This window comes from Cupressus sempervirens, chromosome 4 (assembly GCF_028749045.1).
Source record: "Cupressus sempervirens isolate cs-2001-9-10 chromosome 4, ASM2874904v1, whole genome shotgun sequence".
NCBI lineage: Eukaryota > Viridiplantae > Streptophyta > Pinopsida > Cupressales > Cupressaceae > Cupressus > Cupressus sempervirens.
Genome location: NC_143121.1, coordinates 243,591,393 through 243,613,753, shown reverse-complemented (window position 1 = coordinate 243,613,753; position 22,361 = coordinate 243,591,393). Strand labels below are relative to the sequence as shown.

Sequence of the window (22,361 nt, the reverse complement as noted above, 5' to 3'; positions counted from 1 at the left end):
TGCGCCAATGGTTACCTAAATTTGTATGGTGTCACGATGTTGTTCCATGAGTACCCTTGACATATGAACGGTAGTTGCACTGTGTGATGTTTTGGACTGCTGCACCCGATTCGGTTCCTGCAGTAGTGTTGATTCATGTATTTGATAATGTTGTTAGTGACATTTTGACCATATCTATGTGACGGTGCTTTATGATGTCATCTAGTGTATTTCATATTTGAAATTACTGAAGTTGCTTCAGGATAATTGTGTGGTATTTTATGTTATACTGTCTCAGTTATGTTGTTGGGTGATTTAGTTATTATTTCCAGTATTATATCCTTTCCATTATTATTAGCTGTTGTTGGATGATTAAGGAAGGATCCTTAATCCTTAACTTGGTTTTTCTGGTTATGTATCTTGTTTTGTTTCTTCTTTGACACCATTTGGTGCACCTGCTTTGATTGGTTCTTTTGTTGTATGCTCAGTCCCATAAACCCTTGTGGTTTTTTGTTGGACATTACTATCATTATCTTATCTTATCTTATGCTTAAGATAATCGGGAAATGATTCATCTATATTCGGGTTTTGGATTATGGATTTTATTTACAAATGGAATATGTTCATTTGGATCATGGATCATTGTGCCTCTATGTTGTGGATATGTGTTATTTAATTTCAGTTGATATAAATGCTTACATGATGAACAATGATTATTTAAATAATTTAATTAAATGCTTTATCATATTATTATGTGATGTTATACTGTACAACACCCTTATTACTCATGGACTGCCGGTTGGTGCCAGTGCGAAGGGGGAACATAGCCGTAGTCACTTGCTTGTGAGATCTACACGATGTCTTATTCTCCTTCGCGATATTGCATGTCTTTGTATGCTTTGGCTATTATATATCGTACATCTACAGTTGACGTTTGCTTGTTTACTAAATAGGTACCAGATATATTCATGCTGAATTCAAGATCTAAGTGTGTACCTATATCCCTGACAGTGGGCACCAGGAGATAGTGACTTTGACCTTTCATGTTGAGCCAATGTCGTCCCTATATGGGCAACGTATCCTTATATTTGTTATTATTATCCCTCCAGTAATTAGTAAATTTGAATCCATAATGCATTATGTGATTAGACCCTAGGCATGTTTGTGCATTTAGGCTTCCACAGTTGTCATGGAAATTATTAATTTAAATGCTGATTTAATTTATTTGAGGTACTTTAATTATTTGATTTTATTTATTTATTTTTCAGCTAATTTTCCGTAGTTGAATTCCAAATTCCTGGAATTGTTTTATCTAATTTGGAAAAAGGGGGCAAATAGATTATTAAGTGGGTTAATAATCTATTTTATAAGTCACTTGGCAAAGTGCTTATATTATGCCAAAAGGTAAGTTTTACTCACTTCTTAATTTATGTTTTGAGAAATGGAGGATTTTTCCTCCAAACGCTAATGGAGAAAATCCTTCATTTGCTCGTTGTACTTGATTGAGTTGTCAGATTTGTGTGTGGAGCAGCTCCTTGGATTTGTTCTGAGATCGCTCCACTTCTCTAAAGGTTTCATCCAATTCAGTGGAGGTTTTATTTATTTCTTTTCGTTATTGGTTTTTACCAAACGTGAGAGGTAGGGCTTTCTTGTTTATTTGGTTTTGATTTATTAAAGTTGGTTCTTTTGATTGCTAAATGTTAAGGGGTGGAGAACTAGTGTTCCCCTCCATTTTTATGCAATTTCATCACCTAGTTGGACGGGGAAGAGCATTTCATTATTGTATGTTTTTTAAAATGAAAGTCTCGAGTTATGCTATTGGATTTTGCATGTATGCCCAGAAGTTGATTTTTATTTGATTTTTGGAAGTTTGGGCATGTTTGTGAAGTGGATTTTCGATTTCATCAAATTCTGAGATATTTGGTTTTTGGGTGTTTTTGGTACCTTCTTGTTTTGTGTGCCATCTAGTTTTCATCTATCGCTTTGTTTGGTATGACTAGAATTTTGGTTGAGTAGGATCATGGAGTCAGAATGATTGGAGGGCATTCCGAGGTATTTTATATACCGATCCAAAGATGTGTTTTTAAGTTGGAATGAGGGCTTTTGGTTCTTGTTGGATTTGCCGAATTGTGATTTTGAACTTGGAATGGGAATTTTATTGGACCCTTGGTCATTTGACCACATTTTGAAAATGAATTTTCATTTTTATTGAAATCCGAGAAGCTTGAATTTTGGGTGTTTTATCCTTACCTTGTTTTGTGTGTCACCCATATTGTGTTGGGATTATGGTAGCATATGTTTTGAGCATGGAAATGGTTGTATTCCATGTTTCATTTCATGTCTTGGTTTTACTTTGTGGACATTGGGATTCGTGTTGAATATGTGCTCCCGGCAAGATGCCCGATTGAGTGAATTATTTGTCCTTGTATCATTGTTGCATTTCCCATATCCAACCCCTACATTAGTTTTATTGATTACATCCACACATGAGCACATGCATGTGCATATGACAGGATCTTAAGAGACCTAAACTCCCAAATTTAGGCTGGTTGAGGAATTCTTCATTTGGGGGTTGGGTTGAGAACTTGCATTGCGTACGGGCACTCATCATGTGATGAGCATGGGTATGTAGGGTAGACGTGTGGAGTGGTTTCTGTCATGTACCCCATTTCGAAAGTGGCCGACAAGGTAATGTAAAGAGGTTCTAACAAGTGATAACCAAAATTAAGTAAATGAGATAGTAAAACTTAAGTAAGATATATAATCTACCCGTTCGGGCAATAGTCGGGCATCCCAAGGGAGCCAGTGTGAGGGTGGTGTGTCTAGGCAGTAGCCAATCTTTTGTGAAAGTTGGTGCAAGGGCACAGTGTGAGACCTCCTATTGGAATTGGGCCACACCAGGTAGGAGGCCTCCCGAGGGAGTTGAGTCATGCCATATATAGCTTGGGCTTGTCGATGTCAAGAGATTACACTCCACTAGAGTCCCTACATAGTTATCCTATAGCATGTCTAGCTAGCGACCTAATGTACTGCACTATCTTAATAATAACTAAGTTATTGTCAAACACTGATTGGCGTGTGTGTTAGCCTCATACAGATTTGTCTTATGTGACTGTGGTCGGATTGATATCTCCATGAGCACGGTAGGGTGAGCCTAAGGGTTCCAAGTGGTTTGGAGGCATTGCAACCTATATTGCTATTGGGGATCGCAAAACAGGGACGGTTTTCTTCCAATTGCAGGACCTTGCCTTAACCTGCTCTCTCCTCTTGTTCTATTCAATATCCTTGAGATTTATGCTTTACTTGATGCATACGTTATATTGTGTCATACTTGATGCTATATTGCCATTGAGATGGACTAGAGATGTACTTGGTAGAATAGTATGCTAGATGTATTCTTTTATTGCTTTGATTTATATTGAGGCTATCGAGTGTCCATTCCTCTATATATGTGTATCTAGTATTCCCCACTGTGGAGGTTTACTTTATGCAATTGATTAGTGTAGTTCCTTGTACGTTAACTGGTAGTTTGATCGTACCTTTGGTAGGAAGCAAGTCGTACAATGAAACATGGAATCCATGTTTCATCACACGCAATGGAGAGTTGTATCACATGGCTCTTAGAGTTTTGTCATGTGATACAAAAGGTCATCATATGTATAGTGGAGTTGTATCGTACGACTATCGCATAGCTTCTTTCCATATTATTGCATTGCTTCTAGACTTTTATCGTAACATGCTAATAGGTAAATATTGTACCTCAAACAATGGCTATTTCTCGACTTGTTTTGAGGTTGTGAACTAGTGTTTGAATAGCCTTTTGGGAGTGTTTTCTGGATTCACTACAGATTGCACTTAGGGTGTTTCCAAGGTCATTTTGGATGCTTTTTATTTTCTTTGCGTTTCAAACCGACAAATGAACTTCTATGGCTTAATTACTTAGGAACTTGTATTTGGGCTTTAAAATAAGTATCATATCAATTGTTGGAATGAACATTGTATAGTTAATTGACCTAGATGGAAAGTATGTGTTGGTAAGTAGTGAGCGCTTAGGGATCTTTGGTTGGTTGGTTAGTTTGTCTTATGTTGCAATCTTATGATTGTTTTATGCATGTTATTATGTTGTCCTTAATATAAAAAATTTATATTAGTCTATGTTTGTCCTTGTTTCCAAGCATCTCCAAGTGGGCCATCACACACACACACACACACACATACACAAACACACACACACACACATGTATATATACATATATACACACACACACATGTATATATACATACATAAATGTATATATATATATATATATATATATACACACACACACATGTATATATACATACATACATATATATATATATATATATATATATATATATATATATATATATATATATATACATGTGTGTGTGTGTGTGTGTGTAAAGACCTTAGCCCCAGCTAACTAAAATTTATTTTTGCTAACATCCACTTACCTTATCAAAAGATTGTCATTTTAACAAACATTTGGTAAGCAATGCTAGCTATGAAATTCTAGTGATCCCTCAACTAATCAAAAGGCTCGGAATTTTAATAATTTCCTTGAGTTTTGCAAAGAAAAATAAATAATTATAATTGTAATTGTGAATACTGTAAATGATTGTAATCATCATATAGAAATTTTGTTGCCTTATTTTAAAGAAACTTCAAGAATTACAATTGGAAGAGGGAAACCTGATATCAATTATTGCAAGATCATAATGCAGCCATCAGCCCACACAAATCATATGTCTGTTGTCCAAATTGAAGGTCCAACTCTCAGTAAATGCTAGCCCTAAATACAATAAGCAAATCCTTCAACTCCAATGCAGGACGCCACCCCAAACCAGTGTCAATTTCTCCAAACGCTTGTTCAAGCTCCTTAATCAAGTCGCGGCTCTAGAAATTCCCAGTGGTATTACATCCCAATTTTTTACCTAGTTTGAAATATAGCCGTTGAGGTTCACATGAAGTCAGTTGACAGTTTAATTTGATATAATCTGGCGAAATGGTAAGTTAGTTGGTCGTTATGATTTCAAATGCAGATGACATGTTAGTTGATCGTTAATCGCGAATTCATGGAATTAAGATGAAAGGTTAACTGATATGATTATTTATAATTTATAATTTAATTACAGAGAAATTCCTTGCAGGGAGCATGTCGAAGGGGTGGAAGCATTGTCAGAAAAGAATTAGGCAGGGCATCACCATCACTAGCAAACGGGTAAAGGACCTAGCGATTTGAAACAGGACACACCCGTGGAATTGCATGAGTTATTTAAATAAAATAATTGAGTTAAAATATAAAAACGTATCTTAAAGGGTTTTAAATTATCTTTTGTCGTAGTATTTTTAATAATTGTTATAAATGTTTTTTTAAATATAAAATCATTTAGCACCATTATAATTTAATAATCAAATAAGTGATGTACATATTAGATTTTAATGATTATAATAACCTTTAAACCTTTCATCTTCTTTCTTTCCTTCTTTTCCCTCCTCTCTTTCTTTATTTTTCTTTAAATCGATTTCTTTTCGAATGGCTTCTTGTAACTGATGGTAGCTGAAGAGCCAAGCATCTCGTTTAAATAGCCTCTTTGATTGTATTTTGATATAACTCTTACCTTTGTGTGCAACTCGTAACTTCTTCTTTTCATCCATCTATATGTTATTGTTTATTCATTTAATGTGAGGGAGTAATTTTGAGTTTTTAGGGAACCAACTCTCTTAATTCCTTAGCCATCGTGATTCTTGTTTTAGGCTTTTGCGACTAAACCAATTCAACGGCTTATCTTGCATTGCCAAAATAATACCATCATCCACGGGTGACTGATTGAGACAGCGGTTTACATAAATACAAGTTCAATTTCAAAATCGAGTGACAGGGAAGGAGTCAAGTAAAACTTGTAATCCGATTCATCAACTTGTTTATGCTTTCCTTCTTATTTTATTATTGCAAAACCGGCGGATTAGAATTTGGTCATTTTCATTATAATTATGTGAAACCCATACTGTAATTAAGTTCATTAATTTCTCAATTGCAAGTGCGTCTACTTTCCTTGAGATTTAAGATAGCGAATTGAGCTTGAAGTCTACTATTTTTCATTAGAATCTGTCGTCTTTCTTTTTGTGATATGAGCATTGATAATAGATCATATTTCCCTTCAAGATTGTGGTGTACCTGGAAAAGACTTCCGACTATCCTAAGAATAGCAAAGTGTTAATTTATACCCAAGTCTATCATACTCCTTATTAAGTTTGTCGTCTTCCCTGAAAGGTCTGCCGATTGCTATTTATGTTATTTATTGCAATGATTTATATTCAGATCTGAGTTCTTTTTATATTGGAATGTGTAAAATTTCTCAGAAATATTTAAGAAAGTTATCATCTCAGATAAAATCAATCTCATCCTAATATCAAAATACATAACTGAGAGAGAGATATTGAACCTAGAATGCCAAGGAAATGCAATGAAGTTTAGATTCTAAATTATTCCATTTTTACTCAATATGGAGATGAATATGAAATCATGAAAAATCCAATGTAATGGAACTAATATAAACATAGACTGAAATATGGTGAACAATATTTGATTTCTAGTTATTGGACATTGTTCTTATATCATAGATGATTCTTAATTCATAAAAGCATATCAATTATGCATATAAGAGATTGAAGTGCAATGTAAGCTGCGAAAAATTATATTTAGCTTAGGAAGTTATACATTCATTCATGCCATACAAAGATGAAAATATAATCAATAAATACAAACACGATGAAATTCACCAAGCGTTATGCTGAAGTGGTGGAATTAATTAATTAGACATTCAATTTGAGATCTTTAAAGAACATAATTATGTAATCACAGTTAGTGAAATGTTGGAAGAATCAGTTGTTTGAGGATTCCAAACACCTAGGACTCACCCAATTGTGTAGCTAAGAAAATGGGTGACAAGGTGAGAGAAAAGAAATCTACAACAACATGAAACAGTAATTAGTTATGACATTTCAAAGTTATCATTTAAATATGAATTAATAGCGCATGCACATTCCTGCCACTATGATATCCTTTTGCCAAGTTGTATGGCGTGTTGTATACCATGATGCCAATGGATGGTAAGATGTACCCTGTCAATTCCAAGTAGGGAGGGCCTTTCTTGTTAAAGATCGTGTGAGGATATGTTGTGGTCCGAGGTTGGGTGGTTAAGCCCCTGACAATGTTTTACCTCTCTCAAGATGTCGGATATGCGTTAGACAGAGATAAGCCATGCATTCAATTGTTTATCGGAAATAGGTATTATCATTTTTATTTATGAGGTAAGATTAAATTGAAGTATTTCATTGTTATCATTACTTTACACCTAGATTGATTTGTGAAATTGTTTTCATTTATATGAATATTGAATATAAGTATTTATCTAATCTTGAGAAATTGTCATAGATAAGTAATCGGAAGGAAAAGAAATCCGAAGCCCTAATTGATTGGGTGACAGCTGGAACCTTAAATAATATAGTGGTATTGGAAGCCCTAAATTGAATCCATGGTCGCGAAAGCCCTAAAATGAATCCGTCGTATTGGAAGCCCAAATTGAATCCGTGGTCGCAGAAGCCCTAAAATGAATCCATGGTATTGGAAGCCCTAAGTGAGATAGCGATATCAAAAGCCCTAAATGAACCAAAGGTAAACAATGCCCTAATTGATACAGTGGTAAGTGATGCCCTAATTTAAAATAATAGAAGTATTTAATTTGATTTTAAGAAGGCAGTTTATTAGATGATAGTTGTCATATGAAGTTGTTATAGTGTATTTGTGGACTAACTTGGGTGGTTGTAGAGGCATCCCTAGTTTGATTTGAACTCAGTTTTTTGAGGTATGTGGTTTTCACTTTTTGTAGTAATTTCATTTGATGGTAATTCAAGTTTTTAGTTAAGAAAATTTTGTATAACTGTTTTTAACGGTAAATCATATTCACATGAACATGAATGATGTAACTTCCTTCCTATGAAATTGAAATTATAACTGTATTCCTTGAGTAAGTTAAATGTTAGTTTAGACCCGGGAGAACCGGATGTTACAAGTGGCCACTCACAATTCCTTGTGATTTACAGATATAAAAATCGCAAATGCTAAGTAATGATTGCCTAGCCTCTAATAACAATCGCCTAGCCTTTGCAATTGTCTACCAATCCCTTAAGTCCAGATTCGCAGGTGATAATATGAACCACGGGCCCTAAAATACAAAATCGTAGACCAAGGAAAGATATCGCAATTCTGTTTGTATCAAATGCTCACACAACCCATGAATTGATTTGGATTCCCTGAAATGTTAAATCGCAGGTACCAATAGGATAAGGTAATCAACCTCCAAGTTCAATTGACTAGATACAACTATCAATGGCACCTGAATAATGAATTGCTGCTTCCAGATTGCTAGATGCCAGTATGCAATTCTCAAAGTGTGACCTCCATCCAATTCATAGGTTGGCAATTAATTCACAGAGAATTCACTACATGAATTCCCAATTATCATCAGCAAAACACTCTCCTACACACAGGCAAAATAGGAGTAAAGTAGAAAATTACTATAAATCAGCAATAATTTGCACAACACTCAGAATTCTCAAAATTATGAAGCCAATCTCCCAATCACAGAAAAACACAGTTGGGAAATTTATCTAATGAAATCACTATACATCAGCAGTGACTCCAAACAATCTTCTGAAACTCAAAGACCCTTATACTTCAACAAGGGCTCACCATTCGGAACTCAGGCAAAAGCCACAAACGCACAAAAAGCAAATATATTTTCAAGCATGCTTTTTCCAATGAAATGAGCTCTTAGTTATAACCTTTTGTTGGCCAAAGTTTCGTAAAAAACTCCACTTCAGAAATTGTGGAAATTTCCCAAAAGAACTCAACACTAGAAACTTTCCAACACACTTTTTAGAAATATCTCTTAATATCATTATTATAATAATATAAATATTATTATAGTAATGCAACTTAATAATAAATAAATAAATAAGAGCTCATGCAATTATTACTTAAACTACAGGTGACGACCAACTGCTGAAGCCACCTACTACACTGCCAAAAATAGACTTACTAAAAATAGTAAGTTCACAACTGAGACCCCCAAACACCCTGTCAGCTCATGAGGGTTGCTATGATGAGCTAACAACTCTATCAACTCCGTAGACTTACCAAAACAGGGACATTACAATACACACACACACACACATACACACATATATGCATCTACATCCCCCAAAACAACATTGTGTGTATCCACGCACCCACTTCTCACATCCACACCCAGATCTGCACCCAAATCAGTAACTCAATATATAATCAATAAATTCGTATTATTTATTATTTATTAGTAAACATTAATAACTATTATTAAAAAATAATAATCTATTAATTTTTATTTTTATAAATCATAATATATTAATAATATTACATATAGCTAAATACTATATTATTATCATATTTTGTTAATTATTATAATAATATTATTTTTATATATCATTGATAAATAATAGATGATACTGTTATTTATTATGTATCATTATCTACTATCAGATCTTTTCATGTTAAAGTCTTAATTGAAACATTCTTATTTGCTTGTCATTATTGCGATTTCATATTTTAGAGATTCCGCAAATTGGTGTGAGAGGATAGGGATATTGTAAAAAGAGTTTCAAGTGAGGAAATATGATAGTCCTCCCCTCCCAAAATTGCCTGTCCTCAACCAATGGATGATCCATTTGTTATCCACCCATCTACTGTTAAGACATTATCTTTCCTAAATTCATGCATGGGTTCTACGGTTGGTGAAATCCAATAAGGTTTGAAAACATGCCTTGAATGTAATGTCTTTTACTCCATTCTATAAATCAAAAATAGAGCCACACACGGGATATGTACCTGAAACACAAAGTATACAAATGAATGCATGAAGACACAAAGCATATGCGAAGCAGACACATGAATGCATGACGACACAAAGCATACATGATGTATACACATAATGCAAAAATTGTTACAATCCTTCTTATAAGCCATGGTTATGAAAATTTATTTCATCACTATGGTCTTGACTAAAAATCCTGCAACATAAGTTTAGTATATATATAAATTCCAAAATGTGAGTATACCATTATCATTCTTAAATAAATTGATTCATAGAGAATGAGCCAATCAAATACCAAGCCCAAGAGTAGAACTTTGGCCCTTGGCCTCGTTGGCACATATTAGTATTAGGCATTCACATGAGGTGGTCTACAAAGCAAGATGTTTGTTTTGCTTCCCTATCCATGCATCATCACAAATAGTTGATTAGTTCATTGTGGGAAGGGTAGGGAACCATAGTGTGGTTCTCAACCAATCTAAACACAAGAGAAAAACTTTGCCCCCCTTGGCCTTGGTGACAAAACCTTGGCATCCATCAAAGTGATATACTTAGATGGCAGTCTTATTCCTCTTTAATTGTCCAATCTAAGCCTAAGAGCAGAACTTTGGCCCTCTTGGCCTTGATGGAAAAACATTGGCATCCATCAAAGTGGTCTACTTAAATAGAAATCTTATTTCTTTTAACTATCCAACCTAAGCCCAAGAGCGTACCTTTGGCCTTATTAGCCTTGATGGCAGAACTTGGCATCCATCAAGGTTTTCTATAACGATGGCAAGCTTATCCTTCCTACCTTCATCTCTTATAGTAAGAATGGTATGGGGTATGTAGTGGGATTCTCAGTTTGTCCAATTCAAGCCCAAGAGTAGGACTTTGACCCTGCTGGCCTTGATGACAGAACTTTGGCATCCACCAAGGTGGTCTAGTTAGATGGCAAAACTAATCCTCTTACCTACATCTCTTCCCCACCTCAATTTCTCATTTCTTTTACCCTTAGATTAAAAACGAGGGCATGTATTTGAAACATTTTTTTCTAGACTCGCTGTGAGGCCAAAAAGCTTTTCGAGTTGTCAAGTTGAGCTAAGCAAAACGGATCATGACAACTCCTTTCAATGACTTGACAAGTTATGGCATAGCTCAACCAAGTCTAAGCTCCATGACTCGCATCGGCATTAGCCAACTTTGCCCAGCCAAAAACAACAACAAAAAAGTTATTTCCAAAATATTTTTTGACCTATGTCTTCTATTTTGCCCTAAAAGTCATTCTATTTGCTAGTCATGAGAAGAAGAGAGGAATAGTGAGAGGCAGGAAAAGAAGAGGTCATAGGTTTGTAGCCAGCAAGGAAGAAAAGCATCAAGGAGTCCACAAATCACATTGGGGAGGCCAAAGGTTTCAATTGAAAGCATCCAGAAGTCCATAGCAACACTTCTCAACTCATTTGAAAGAGGTAAGTGTTAAAATTTGTAGATTTTGTTAATATTTTTGGTGTGTTTATTGATTTTTCATTTGTTTGTTAAATTTTTTTAGTTTAAGTTTCCAGCTCTTGAATGTTTCCTATTAAAATATTAATTGCATACTTCAATGAGAGAAGTAGAACTATAGCATAAGAAAACCCTACATTTTTTAAAAAAAATTGTTAACATATATTTACAATTTTTTTCTTAAAAAATGTAGGGTTTGCTGATTTTGAAAACATTAATTTTTCCCAATGCCTCCAAAGCATGAAGCTTGGAAATATATTAAAGACTTTCTTAGTAGACAAAGAATACAAACAAAATATCAATTTGTACAGAAATTAATCATGGCAGCATCAATAGATTTAAATACCATATTGTCAGCATATTTGGCCATGATATTGAGGTATGTAAAAAATAAACTGCCGAGGCAAAACATTTATGTTAGGTCTAGTTAAAAACACATGAAAAGGAAAAGGAAACTAGGATGGGGCAATTAAAAGAGTTAAGTGCTATTGGCTCCTATCCATCCACATCTACAAGTTGTGTTGGAGAGGGTGTAATGTCCCATTTTTAAAGTGGATTTTAATGATAATAAGAATCAAATATAAAATTAAATAATTAAATGACAAAAAATATATATAATTATAATTATATTATATTGATTAAATAAAATAATAACAATACATAATGATATTTAATCATCTAAATTATTATTATGAAACGGAAGAATATAATATTAATAATGTCATATATAATAATATTTTTAACAAATGCAAGTGAATGGTAATATAAAATAAATTATATAACTATAAATGATATTTCAATGAATACTATAGTTAACATTATATAGTAATAATAAATGATATAAAATGAATCATTAATAAGGATGAGCATATGTATGTTGTTACCTATTTGTGACTAATATTATCAGCTCCTTCCTAAGTCACGAATAGTATAAGGGAAAGTAGACAACAAGCAATAGTAATTAATTTAACAATGCTAATAATAATCATCTTTTGTACATTCTAAATGAGGGTCAATCCTTAAACAAGGGCTAAGTGTAACTTGAGCGATTATTAGCATGATCATTAATTACGAATGGATGGATGTGTTCCAAGAAGAGAAGTATCTTAGCATCAAGGGTTGCAAACATTTCAGATTTACAGAAGTACATAAGAGATATCGTCATCGACCATAATGGCGGGGAGAATAGAAAAGGAACGATACAAGAGAACAACAAGGGAAGAATTCAATGGATAATTAGCCTAGTGTCACTCGTAGCAGATATATACCAAATTAGTGGGAATAAAAAATGAATAATATTATATCGTCTCTATTCTTCTATTACTAGTGCCAATCAAGATACGACAATTGATAGCAAGACCACATAGATAGGAATTGAATCTAGCAAAGTCTACAATAAATACAAGAATTTCAATCATCGGAGATATAAGGAGGTGGTGATACCAATCAGCGCTTTGGGATAAGGAGTTGCCCTCCACTCAAGGATAATAGATCCAATCAGAGAATAAGAAATTGATTCAAACAACGCCTCATTCCATAGTCACAACCAACACAGAATGGTCCATATGCAAATAAGATAATAGAAATAGGAATGTCCATCTCTAGCAATATATCCATAGAGCATACAAACTGTAATCTCACACAACAATAGAGGATATACGAGGATATACGATCCATACAACAGCGATATGTATGACCAATATCCCATAAATTAATACCGATGAGTATGAAAGAAGATTTTGTTTTATAGATATTATACATACAAAATTCCCAAGCATGATGGCACCTTGGCTAAATTCACATAATTAATATATGATGGGGGATATAATAGCCTGCGACTACATACTCTTATTGATCAAAGCTCTGACACCTCTCACACATCATCACTACAAGATAATCAAGTCTTTCATTAGACCATAGGAATATTTCGAATGTGGTATGGTATGCAACATCAGTAAACTCAACCCAATATTGGCAATTTTGACAAAGCACCAAGATTTTATTAAACAATGATCAATGTCTTCTCAACCATTCAAAATTTAACCAGTAGTAAGGCAAAAAATAAACAATGCTATGATCAGAAATTATGATTGAATAATGAAGTCATAATGATAGTTAATCAATGAGTGTAAAAAGATTGTAAGACAAAGTGATTCCACCTGAGTGCAGATAAATTTATCAATGTCCAACAAGATACTACGAGGGTCTAAGGGACTGAAAAGTGTACAAAGAGAAAACTGCTAGCAACAAGAGCACCAAACAGTGTCCGCGGAAAGAGCAAGACAAGAAAGAAAGAGAACAAGAACCAAACAAAGACAAACCAACTAACTACTCCTCACACACGAGTAGTCAAAAATTGAGGGGTACTTCCTCAGGTGAGGAGGAGCCCCAAACTGTCTCAAAGAGCCACTAGAAGTAGGGTGGTGTTTCCGAGTGTACAAGTTACCGAGGTCTCATGGACCCAATGTAATCCAAAGAGTGGCAAAGGGGCTTCTTAGCCTTCTAGGCTGGGGACCTAGGAGCAAAGAAAGAGGTGATGAGTTGGTCCGGCTACTGCACCAAAGGTAGCTAAGGTCAGCTAATCGATATATCTAAAGAAAGATGAGAGAAAAGTGCACTCTCTGAACAAACAATGAAATCTCCCTCTGATCTCATAGAAGACAAGGCAACAGAAAAACAAAATGAATCTCAATTTTCGCCTCCCCAAGATAACAGAGATAGCAACTCCTCTCCTCCTAGTCAATCTAATGATCAGTCTAAATACGTAATCGATTAGAGCCCACTTTGAAAGAACCTAGAAAGATGTGGAGGGCATGTGTCCAGTGGAGAGTGATGTACCAAAGGTGCACAATAACCCCATCTAGAATAACCATGATATGCTCAGCATGGAAAGACATCCTCGGCCAGAGAACCTCCAGAAGATTATTCCAAGTCATGATAATTACTGTGTAGATGTCACTCCTGGCATGCTCGTTCAGCTCATATTGAGAGGGAAGGAGGTGAACAGGAATGTCTAGTGAAAATTCGAAGGAAGACTGTCTATCGAGATCCCAATCGAGCCGAGAAGAGTAGAGACCTAGGGGAACCAGCAGCAATCCCTACTAGCAAGATCAGAGCCTATAATTGCCTCAGAGGAGCAATTGGCTAGGTTAGAGTATATGTGTCGATCCTCAGAAGAGTCTGAAAAGCCCCACAACTAGTGGAGAAACAAAATCAAATCGAAGATGGTCTGAAGCCTAAAAAGGTGAGCACCAAACTTAGCCAAGATGATACTGACTGGGGTGGACCAGTGGCATCTGATAATGAGTCGAAGGAGAGTATAAACTTGCTCAACGGAAGCCCAATTAGACTCAAGGAGAGGACCCCACATAATGGACCGATAGAGGACTGTCAGTTTGACCAAAGAGTCCAAGAGGACATCTTGGTCGTGGTGTCTTGGAAGTGATGCCCGAAGCGTTGTCTATCAAGCATAACCAAGGAGTCGAGCCCCTTGTTCACACAGGACTGCATAGCGGGTCTCAAATTGAAGCGAGGCCCAAAGAACTTAACTCCCAAGTATAGGAGGAGTTGATCTCAATCTCCTCACCCTGAAAGTAAAAACGAAGATTTGAGGTCTTCAAGCAGTTGAAGACAATCACCCAAGTCTTGCTCAGGTTCACCACTTACTACCAAGAGCCACAAAAGGAAGCCAACCCCTCAAGAAGCCGTTGGAGCTCATCATGAGAGGAAGCCAAAAGAACCACATCGTCAACAAAGATCAAGATGGACATCAAAACTTGGTGTAAGTAGAAGTCGTCACCAAGGAGCAAGAAGTCATGGAGGAAAGTCTCCAACTCATCAATGTAGATACAAAAGAGAGTGGGAGAGAGAGGGTAACCCTACTTCACTCTTATGGTACTCTGAATACAATCTGAGAACCCGTGAGTTTTGAACCTGCCCATCACACTCATATAGCCTCATGATAACCATCAAAAGAACCTCGAAAATCCCAATGTCCCCAAGTCTTTGGAAGAGGGTCGTCTTAGGGACAGAATCAAAAGATTTGCAGAAGTCTACAAAACAATAGTACACAGATATAAATAAGGATACGTTGCATAATTAAAGAAAGAGTATGATAATGCAAATAAGTCCATGTACAAATAGTAGAGAATATTGTGCACATGCCAAGGAGCTTAAAGATCTAGGAGAAAAAGGATCAAAGAGATATAGAAGAGAGAATATTGACAAATTTTGGGAACAATATATATACACAAATAGGTATAAGGATTAATCAAAAAAGTCACTTACAATTCAAGTTTAAGAAATCAGCCTCAAACTAAAGGGGACCTTAGAGGGGGCATTACACAAGGTTCTACCATGCCTCCCTTTCATCCTAGTACTACTGCTAGTGCTAGTGCTTCTGCTTCTGCTCCTCCTTGTGGCACTATTACCTTTGGCCCTAGAGTCCAAAGATCCAAATTGGATAGTTTTTTTGTGCCACACAGAACTCATGGTGCACTACCCTTGCTTGAGAGCATAGGTTGGAACAAGGAGGTTCATGATATGCAAGAAAACAAATTTGCAAGTTCTAGTACTTTTGAAACATTCCATTTACTATAGCCAAGTAATTCTGTTTTATTTGATTGCTTTAATTTTAAAAGTAAATTTGAAAATTTATAGTTTAAAACTTTGAAGTTGAACTCTGCTTTGTCAAATCATAATCTATTAGCGACAGGTCTCCTTACTAGCAAGACATGCTAGATGTTGTAACCATTTGGGAATTGGGGTTTTAAGCCCCTACTAATGGTGAGTTAAGTGGCCCCCTCTTGTTAGAAATGGTTGAGGCTATGAAAGTTGAGCTAGAGGACCACGATTAGTATTGTAGCCAAAAGGCTTACACCATCATGACAGATTGTTGAACAGATAGGAGGAATAGAGCACTCCTAAAATTTCTTGTATTTTGTGGAACTAATTGATCATTCTTCCCTAAATGCATTAAATAATTTAAATTTTGATTTATTGCTTGATCCTTGATAATTGATAATTATTTTGCTTTATTTTCAGAAGCCACTATGTTCTTGAAGTTTATTGATGATTCCTCACATGTAAAACATGCCACATACTTATCTAAGGCCATTGAGGATGTCATATGCGAGGTGGGGGAAGACAATGTGGTGTAGGTGGTGACAGATAATGCAGCAAGTTACATTGTTGCATGTAAACTTTGAACTTTTTAAATTTTGATAAAGAGGCATCTATGAATTTATTTAAAATTTTCTTGACACGTCTAAATTTCCTGTACTTAAAATTGTTGCAAGTGAACTTTTGATGGAGAAGCAGCCGAAAAAAATTTGATTTCTATGTGCAGCCTATTTCTTTGACCTCGTGATGAGGGATACTGGTCAGCTTGAATGGGTGAAGTCATGCATTGGAAAGGCCAAAAAATGTGTAAGTTTATCTACAATCATGCATTGGTCCTTAGTATTATGAGGCAATACACGGGGCAAAAGGAGTTGGTCTGTCCTAGTATCACAGGATTTTCCTGAAATTTCCTCACAATAAAATCCTTCATGAAATCAAGAGAAGCTCTAAGGAACATGTTGGTTGATGAGGAGTGGACATCCTCATCCTATGCTATGACCATTGAAGGGATAGCTATGGTAGAATGCATGTTTGATGAGCCAGGTTTTTGGACCCCTTGTGGAGAAATCATGGAGGTAAATTTATCACAATTTAACATTTAGTATTTAGTATGTACTTTTAATTTATATGCATATTTTTGTTTTCTTTGCAACTTGTTACTTTGCGATTTTGCTTAATTTTATTTAATTTATGACTTAACTACTTTCATTTAACATTATTTGTAGGTCACTAAGCCCCTAGAAATTCTCCTACAAAGTGTTGATGGGAAGAAGCCCTCTATGGGCTATATATGTGATGTCATGGATAGGGCCAAGGAGGCCATCAAATCCATATATGCAAGAGTTGAGGATAAGTAAGGCCCCATTTGGGAAATAATGTAATGTCCCTGAAACCTTAATTGTCCGAAATGTCTCCTTCTGAAATCTTAAGTGATTTTCTTTTTAATCCATATGAATGTCTGAATCCATATCTTATTCCTCCTTTTTTATATGGAAGAAGGGACCTTCCAAATGTTCGACTATTTATGGTCATGATGTTTCATTTAATAATATATTATATCTTATAAGCTTAATAATATTTTATATATTAATTACTATTATTATTGTATATTAAAAATATAGTAATGTTAGTATTATAATTAATTTTATTATTATTAATGTTATTGTTAGTCTTTTTATTAATAATAATTATTAATCAATGAGATATTATTATCATTAATATTCTTAATATTATTATTATTTATTTATTTTATTAATAACATATTATAGTGTTATAATTGATAATTTGATATATACAACTTCTACATTTATATTTAATATTATTATTTCAATATCTAATTAAGATGTACATATCTATAGTGATATGATATTTATTTTATTATAATATATAACAAATTATAACTTATATTTTTATATTAGTATTTATTTATTGGCATGTATATTTTTTATATTTTTTATATAAAAAAAAAAAACTTGAAAGGTAATGGGCCAAAGCCTAGACTAATTATTATGATTTGTTGAAATTAATTATTATTATGTGTTAAGCTCGAGTAAGACTCGAACTCAAGACCTCCCACATGAGAAGCTCACAAGTTACCATTGTGTTATAGGCTCTTGCCTATACTTTTAATAATATTGACTTGATATCTAATGTTTATTTATTATTAGATACCATCTCAAGGTTGGGATATCACAAATAATTGATAGGAGATGGCAAACCAGCTTCACAAGCCCATCCATGCAGCATCTTATTACCTCAATCCAGCATTTCATTTACAAGTTGCTTCAAGGTGGATGAGGAGGTTCTTAGTGGCCTATATATAGTAGCACAAAAAATGTGTAGTGATGGCACAATCTCAACTCCAACAATTGAGCTAGATAAATATAATAATGAAGGGGTGATTTTCTCAAACAAGATGTACACACGTTTAGATAGAATTGCATCCAGATAGAAATAAATTCTTAAGTTTATGGATTATAAGTTATGCATTTTAACTTTCATTTTGTAATTTAGCCTTAAAGTTGGACTTGGAAATGAGAATAACTTTTTTTTTTTTCCTTATTACAAATAGATGGTGGCAAATGTTTGGGCCCTCAACCCCAAACCTTCAAAAAATTGACATCCGTATTTTGAGTCATCTAGGCAGCTCTTCTAGATGTGAGTGTAATTGGTCTGTGTTCGTGAACATCCACTCGAAGAGGCATTATAAATTATCTGTGGAGAGGTTGAATGATCTTGTCTTTGTTCATTACAATCTTCGTCTTAGGACCAAACGGATTTTGGACACTGACTCCCCTCTGATTACTCTAGCAAAGATCGATCCAAAGTCTGGGTGCTCATTGAGACTACCGATCTCATCTTTATTGAGGAGGACCATAAGTGGGTTGACAAAGAAGACAAAGAGGCTGAGGTTGTGGCTATGGAAGAGGAGGTGGATAAAGTACGATCTGACACAAGCACAACTAATGTTGATCAATGTGGCACCTCACAGGCAGAGACTATGGCTACTCAGTCATCCAAGAACTACTTAGACACCTTTGTAGGAGGCAAACAATCTACTCTGGAGATGAGGCTGAGCTAGAGCCTGAGCCATAAAAAAAAATTTGTTTACACATGTTTGGGAACATTTGATGTCATGGATTTTATATACATTTGACAATATTTATAATTCTATGCATCAATGTTTTCTATTTTCTTTAGCTTTACGTTTGAATTTATGTGATGGATGTATGTGATCAAGTTAACTTCTATTTGACAATGTTATAGTGTCTTTAAGCTTCATTCAATTATGGGTACATGATGCAAGCTTTGAATCATTAAAATTTCTAAATTTCAAGGGTTTTTTCATTTTGCCAAGTCTTTGTCAAGTCATAGCCGAGTCACAAGTTGGCCTTACCGAGTCCATGTCTGGGAACTATGATTTGAAACACAAAACATACACATGAATATGTGGACATACTTTGCTTGGCCGACAAGAGGCAAGATTATCTACTCTAGACCATATTCATCTCTAGCAATAATCAACTCATCATAATGTCCCTCAGGATGGAAGGAACATGCTTTGATACCACTTGCAATGTCCTCTTTGGATTGCCCGAATTTTTCCCTAGAATAACAATTTTCATTAAATAATAATTGTAAAATGGTCATAGATATAACTTTACCACTATAAATACCTTTGTACAAGTAAAATCCCAATTTAGATCCTGCGACACCAAAAAGGAACAAGAGCACAAATATACTAAACATGATATAATCTATCTTATTAATTTATTGTATAGTGTTTTTGTGTTCTTGAAGGTGAATGGAGATATTACAAAAGGGTGTCCTTTCCCAACCCTAGGCCCAAGACCAGATCTTGTCACCCTTGTTCCCATGTTTTGTGGGGTTAGCGTACCTAGTGAGACTCACCATTCCCCCTTATTGTAACTTCCTCCACCAATGTGGGTTATCTATTGCAATATAGTGCGTTTTGTATGATTCAACTTGTGCCATTTCAGTGCAGGCCTTATCTAGTGCCTTTGTATGATGTAGCATAGTCCATTCCACCTTATCCTTATCTTGTAAAGCAATCATTTTAACGTAGTTAAATATATCAGACACATGAAAAATGTACTGCAATTGAGATATCAGGAATCTGATCAAAATAATCAATATCTATATTTATTACTATATTATTTTTCATCATAGAAAATATCATGAAATGAATGCTATATATTCTTGTAGACATATGTATATGTTTCAAATATTATAGGCATATAGTTATACTTGTGTTCATATTTTATATAATTATCAGAGTATGTATAGTGATCACCTATATTTGAGAATAGTAACTTGTACATATACAATGTGTTGGACAAGCTATGTAATCTATAAACGTTTATCCATACCTGTAATAGTTTGTGGCCTGTGCAGATTCTATCTACTACATATCTATTTTGCCCCTTTGTATTATGGGTTTATGGTTTGAAGAATGAGAAAACTCCTCCTACCGCCTGAAGCCGATTGTCAACAATGCACAGATGCTACAGGTATTTCACACTATTTCCAATAAGGGTGCATGATCCCAATATATCCAAAAATGTCAACGATCTCTTGTGCATTCTATATAAAATTGTTCTTATATCCATTGTGACCATTCCCTTCCTCAATCGTAAATATTCTCTTCACAATACATTGGTACAGAAAAGTAAGTCACCAAGCCACCGCTGATTGTACATAACTAATAAATTTGTATTTTTTATTATTTATTTAACACTTTATTAGTAATTATTAAATAATTATATATTAATTTAAAAAATATCAATAATGAACTAGAGCCGAGATCCACATGGGCCTCGAGTAGACTTAAACCCAAGACCTCCCAAATGAGGGGCTCACACTTATTGCTGCAATGCAGGCTGTTCCCCAAAATATTAATAAATAACAAATTAATAATTAAATACAGCTAATACGGTATTATTATTATATTTTGTAAATTATTATCATAATAATATATTAGTATTAAATATTATTGATAAATAATTGATTATATCACTATCTATTATGTATTATTATCCACTAACAGATCTTTTGATATTAAGGTCTTAATTGAAACATTCTTATTTGCTTTCCACTATTGCCATTTTGTCTTTTAGAGATTCCACAAAATTGGTGTGAGAGGATAGGGATATCGTAAAACAAGTTTCAAGCAAGGGGACATGACACAATCACTTCACTCTTCATAGCTATGCTGAACAAGATATCTGAATACAAATGCAATTGAACAAAGTGATGCTTCCTAAGGACCCTATAAAAAGATGGCAGCTCACTTTTTGAATTAATGCAGGCATTCAGTTGACAAATGTAAATGAAGATCATGCTAAAAGAGAAAATTTTGCAGTAAAACAACTTGAATCTGATATAGCCAAATCACAGATGAGAACTGAAGGCTCTTGCCACTGGGAGAATAAATCAACAGACATTAAGAGGTCAAGGGAATCAAGAGAGAGCTTAAATGATTGTGTCGAGCAATTGGAATCTTAAAAAACTAATTAAATATAATACTATGTAAATGTTTATCAAAAAATATCATTACCATTTGAAGATTCTTTTTTATAGCTATAAGAGAATAATAACATTGGATCATAACTTATAAATGGTTGTGAAGCCAGCTCCACGACAATGAAAATCCATAAAAGCTAAATTTTAACCTATAGCTTTTTAATATTTTATTCTATGTATTTGAATATTCCTACTGCTATGAACACATATGTGAATTGCAAGCAGCTAAACAAGTTCCTAACATGTTTCCATAATTAAGAATTGATGTACATGGCCTTAAATTATTATAAAGGCTTATGATCATTTCTTTTTTTGGAATTGTACTTTTTAAAAGAGTATTAATATCTATAACTATCTAGTGGATTTTTTAATTTTTTAAGTGATCAGGAAAGCCCAGTTCTTCAAATCAAAAATCTTTTGTAGCTACCCTATACCACACAACCTAGCATAACCAAAGAATGGATATGGATCCTTGCAAAAGACTGCCTTCATTTATTGAAAAAAGAACAATTGATATTAATCATTAGAAAGGACTGAATTCACTAAATCATATTAACGAAGTAGAATTTTCTAAAATACAATGTTGTTTCACATGATGATACTTTATATAAAAACCCTACTCAAATTATATTTTCATCTAATACAAACTAATTCAACTCTCTCTACCTCAAGAAACTTGAAGTCTGGTTGAAGAGTGAAACAGATTCCTTCTTGAGTAAGCAATGAGCGAATAACAAGAGAAAACCTTTCAGGTATGCGTATTGGATACTGGTACACGAGTCTGTTGAATTTTTCTGCAAATA

General features: G+C 34.4%; 1 protein-coding gene across 1 annotated transcript in view; it reads right to left on the bottom strand.

Moving 5' to 3' along the window:
- Nucleotides 1-22,361, bottom strand: part of ACDO1 (Protein kinase superfamily protein) — a 99,312-nt gene that overhangs the window by 24,813 nt on the left and 52,138 nt on the right. Inside the window, exon 10 of the mRNA XM_089824882.1 lies at nucleotides 22,225-22,352. Coding sequence (XP_089681008.1) covers nucleotides 22,225-22,352 — 128 coding nt within the window. The remainder of the gene's footprint in view (nucleotides 1-22,224; nucleotides 22,353-22,361) is intronic.